The sequence below is a fragment of the Lampetra fluviatilis genome, chromosome 60 (genome assembly GCF_964198595.1).
Source record: "Lampetra fluviatilis chromosome 60, kcLamFluv1.1, whole genome shotgun sequence".
Taxonomy (NCBI): Eukaryota; Metazoa; Chordata; class Hyperoartia; order Petromyzontiformes; family Petromyzontidae; genus Lampetra; species Lampetra fluviatilis.
In genome coordinates, this window is record NC_136334.1 from 7,494,517 (window position 1) to 7,496,127 (window position 1,611).

A 1,611-nucleotide genomic window follows, 5' to 3' on the forward strand; every position below is an offset into this window, starting at 1 on the left:
TTTTGTTGTTGATTTGTATTGTTGTTTGTTGAATTTCGTTGTTTTTGTTTTTGTTTATTTGTAGTTTTTTGTATATTTGTTGTTGTTTTGTTGTTGTATATTTGTTGATTTTTGTTATTTTTTTGTTTTTGTTGTTGTTTTCTTTGTCGTTGTTTTTTCATTCCTCCTCCTTCCCTTCCACGGCCGCTGGTGTAATAATTGTATCCAAGCCCCCCCCCCCCCCCCCAAGATGATGATGATGGGCTTAGTGAATTATTGAGTGGGATAGGGAGTGGGTGGGTGAGTGATTGAGTGGGTGAGTTAGTGGGTGGGTGAATGAGTGGGCACCTGTAGGTGAGGTTGGCGTAGTGGTGGGGGAGTGGGGGGGTCGCCATGGCCGTAATGAGCTCGCTTGGCAATGAGGAAGTTGAGGAGGTCTCCATGGCAACAGTACTCGGTCATAACGAGCACGGGGCTCTGGGGGGAGGGTGGGAGGAGTGGACCAGCAACAACGGCAGCATCATCGTCGTCAGTAGCAACAACATCATCCATCTCACCCCCCCCTGGCCCCCACCTCCCCGCCCCTGCACCTGGCTCCTCCCCCCTCACCCCGACCTCTTGATCCCCCCCCACCCCAGACTCCTCCCCCTACCCCCCCTCCCCCCTGGCTGCCACCTCTCACCCCCGCCCCCTGGCTCCTCCCCCTCACCCGACCCCCCCCCCCACCCTTGGCTCCTCCCCCTGACTCCCACCCTCTCACTCCCCACCGCTGGCACCTCCCCCTGACCTGACCTCCCCCCCCACCCGTGGCTCCCCCTGCCCCCCACCTCTCTCCCCCCCCCACCCCTGGTCTCCTTCCCCCGACCCCCCCCCCCACCCTTGGCTCCTCCCCCTGACCCCCACCTCTCACCCCCCACCCCTGGTACCTCCCTCTAACCCGACCCCGCCCACACCTGGCTCCTCCCCCTGACCCCCCACCCACCCCTGGCCCCTCCCTCTGCCCCCCCCCCGACCCCTGGCTCCTCCCCCTGACACGACCCACCCTGGCTCCTCCCCCTGACCCAACCCACCCCTGGCTCCTCCCCCTGACCCGACCCCCCCCACCCCTGGCCCCTCCCCCTGGCCCGCCCACCTCTCTCGGTGCACGCCCCCAGGAGATTGACGATGTTGAGGGTGGGATCCCAGGTGGCTCAGGATCTTGAGTTCGGAGAGCAGCGCCTCCTTCTCCGTGGCGTGCGCGCTCAGCTGTGTGGGGGAGGGGGTGAGGGGGAGGGGGTTAGGGGGAGGGGATCGGGGGGGGGGGGCGGGGGATGGAGGGAGGGGGTGGGGGGGGTAGCATAGCGTCTTCAATATTGGGCTGAATGTTACGATGATTGTGGCGCTGACATGCGGACGGAGAGATTGAGCGAGATAGGCAGAGAGAGAGAGTGGGAGTGGGAGAGAGAGCGGGAGACACGTCCCCCGGAGTGCCGGTCCTGCGGTAAAAGTGGAGACGGTGGCGCACCAATACGTGGAGTGCAAGAGCCTGGGGTAGAGAGAGAGGGTAGAGAGAGAGGGGTGGGTAGAGAGAGAGGGTAGAGAGAGAGGGGGGGTAGAGAGAGAGGGGGGTAGAGAGAGGAGGGTAGAGAGAGG

General features: G+C 62.4%; 1 protein-coding gene across 1 annotated transcript in view; it reads left to right on the top strand.

Annotated features, from left to right (window-relative positions):
- Window positions 1–372: 372 nt before the first annotated feature.
- The window catches only part of LOC144950944 (uncharacterized), a 5,801-nt gene continuing 4,562 nt past the window's right edge, over window positions 373–1,611 (top strand). Inside the window, exon 1 of the mRNA XM_078881126.1 lies at window positions 373–429. Within this exon, the coding sequence (XP_078737252.1) occupies window positions 373–429 (57 nt within the window). The remainder of the gene's footprint in view (window positions 430–1,611) is intronic.